General features: G+C 79.5%; 1 protein-coding gene and 1 non-coding gene across 2 annotated transcripts in view; one reads left to right on the forward strand and one right to left on the reverse strand.

Moving 5' to 3' along the window:
• The window catches only part of LOC134426022 (collagen alpha-1(I) chain-like), a 4,148-nt gene that overhangs the window by 880 nt on the left and 768 nt on the right, over positions 1-2,500 (reverse strand). The window contains exons 2-3 of the mRNA XM_063171021.1: positions 2,388-2,500; positions 1-2,032 (exon numbers count right to left, since the gene is read on the reverse strand). The exon at positions 1-2,032 is cut by the window's left edge and continues 880 nt beyond it; the exon at positions 2,388-2,500 is cut by the window's right edge and continues 502 nt beyond it. Coding sequence (XP_063027091.1) covers positions 1-2,032; positions 2,388-2,500 — 2,145 coding nt within the window. The remainder of the gene's footprint in view (positions 2,033-2,387) is intronic.
• Positions 2,057-2,209, forward strand: LOC134426225 (5.8S ribosomal RNA). The gene has a single exon (XR_010029930.1). It is a non-coding gene; the product is annotated as a 5.8S ribosomal RNA (ribosomal RNA).

Here is a 2,500-nt window from a genome sequence, read left to right on the forward strand (position 1 = left end):
CGCGGCCGAGGGCCGAGCCCTCCGGGCGTTCCGGGCCGCGCTTCGGGGCGCGCGCAGGCGCGCGGGCGCGGCGCGCTCGGCGGTCGGGCCGCGTCCCCGCGCCGGCGGGGCGGCCCGAGCCGCGGCGGTCCTCTCGGGCGCAGCGCCGGGCTACTGAGGGAAACCCCGGGCCCCGAGAAGGACGCGGCGGTGGTGGCGGCAGACGGCGGGCGCGCCCCCGCCGGTGGACGCTCCCCTGAGGGCGGCAGCGGGGGAGGCACCCCGGCGGGGCCATGCAGGTCGTTTCCCTCGCCCCAGGGCCAGGTACCTAGCGCTCCGCGCCTCGGCGGTTCCCCCCCAGGTTTCCCCCCTCGGCGTCGCCAAACGCCGCTGCGGGGGTGCCGAAAGGGGGCCGGCGAGCCGGGCGGCGGTTTAAAGACTCGGGCGGCTCGGCGCGGCCCGCCGTGGCGGCGGCGGTGCCGGCGGCGGCGGCGGCGGCGGCGGCGGTTGTCGCCGGGCGGCGGTGCGGCGCCACTGAGGGGTGGGGAGCAGCTACTCCCGCCGAGCCCCTGCGGTGGTGTCCGCGGCCGCCGGCCGAGCTCCCTCCGTCGTGGTCGTCGTCGTCGTCGTCCCCGCCGCACGCGCGCGCGGGGGTAACCGCGCCGCGCCGGGGAGGGGCGCCCTGCCCCCCCCTCTCCGCGGCCCGGCCTCGGCGGAGAGGCCGCGGCGCGCGGTCGGCCGCGGGGGCCGACCCGCTCGCCTCGTCGTAACGGGCGACGCCGGCAGAGAGCGCCCGCTCTCTGCCTTTCCTCGGCCGCGGGGTTGCGGCCGCCGGGGCCCGCCGCGCTCTCTCCTCGGCCCGCTTGCCGCGGTGTCTCGCGCGCGCGCGGCGCCGCGTCCCGCGCGTCCGGCCCCTCTCCCCTCGGCGGCCTTTCCTCCTCGAATGCACCGGCGGCGCCGTCCGCCGGCCGTCCCCCCCAGGCTCGATCCCCCGCCCGCCCGGGGGGCGAGCGTCCGGCGGGCCCTCCGTCGGCGGAGGCCCGCGAGCGCGGGCGACCCCGTGCCGAGCGGCGGCGGCGCCGCTCGACGGGTGTCCCCCCCAGCGGGGACGGTCGGCCGGAGGGCGCCCGCCGTCGCCGGCGGCGGTCCCGTCCCGGGCCCTGAACGTCGCGTCCTCCGTCGCCCTTCCCGGCCGCGTGTGGGCCGTAGGAAGGCGTGCGGGCGGCCGCGGGGGCGCTTCCCCCGCCCGGTCTCCGCGTGAAAACGAGGAGAGCGGGCGTTGCCCCCCGGCTCAGCGCCGTACGCCTTCCGCCGGGCGCGTGCCGAGGCAAGGGGCCCCGGCGGTGCGACGCGGCGGCGGCGGCCCCGGGAGTGCGGCCCCGGCGACGGCGGGGCCTGCCGTCCGGCAGGCCTCGGGCGCTGGCGACGCCGGCTCGGGTCTCGGTGGCGTCCGCCTCCGGGGCCGGCGGCGGAGCGCGTCCGCCCGGACGCTGGCCCGCCCGGCGGGAGCGGTCCCGCCGGGCGGGAAGGCGCGCCGGCGGCACGGCCGTCGTCGCGTGCCGTCTCGAGCGGGGTGAGGCCGCCGTGGAAGAGAGAGAGCCGGCCGCGCGGCGGCGCGGCGGCGCGCCGCGAGCCCCGCGGTGAAGGGGGCCGAAGGGGAGCCGGCGTGTGCGGGGGCCGACGGCCGCGCCCCCGGCCGCGTGTGGCCCGAGCCGTGTGTGTGTGTGTGTGTGCGCGTCGTCCCGTGAAAGCGAGAGCGGGCGGGCCGCCGTGCCCCCCGCGTGCCCGGCGCGCGCCGCGTGGCCCTCCGCGCGGAGGCCGGGCCGAGCCCGGGCGCCTGGGCCGCCTCCGAAGGACGGCATGTGAGGTCGGCGTCTCCCCTCGCGGGGGGAGGCGGTCGGGGGCGCGGGCTCCCCCGCCTCTTGGCGGTCCTTCGGAGCGTGGGCTTCTCCGATCTCTTTTTTTCCCCTTCCGTTTCTCTGTGTGCTCGTACGGTCGAAGCCAGGCGCGCGCCCGCGCGTCCTCGGCGCGAGAGACAAAGGGGCCGCTCGGCCTGAGCGGCGCCCGAAAGCCAGACAACTCTTAGCGGTGGATCACTCGGCTCGTGCGTCGATGAAGAACGCAGCTAGCTGCGAGAATTAATGTGAATTGCAGGACACATTGATCATCGACACTTCGAACGCACTTGCGGCCCCGGGTTCCTCCCGGGGCTACGCCTGTCTGAGCGTCGCTTGACGATCAATCGCCGTCCGGGGGCCACCCCGGCGGCGCGGCTGGGGTCACCTCGCAGGCCCGTTGCCCGCGGCGGGCGGCGGCGGCGGCAGCGGCGTCCCGCCGGTGCCCGGAGGGAAGGCGGTCAGGCGGTTCGGCGAGGGAAGCGTTTCCCTCGGCGGCCCCGATCCCCTTGCCTGCGGCCCGGCGGGCGTCGTCGTCGCGGTCGTCGTCGTCGTCGTCGCGGTCGCCGCGCAGGGCCTTCGTCCCCCTAAATGCAGACTCGGGGAGCGCTCCGTAGCTCCCCGCT

This window comes from Melospiza melodia, chromosome 17, assembly GCF_035770615.1.
Source record: "Melospiza melodia melodia isolate bMelMel2 chromosome 17, bMelMel2.pri, whole genome shotgun sequence".
NCBI classification, from domain to species: Eukaryota; Metazoa; Chordata; class Aves; order Passeriformes; family Passerellidae; genus Melospiza; species Melospiza melodia.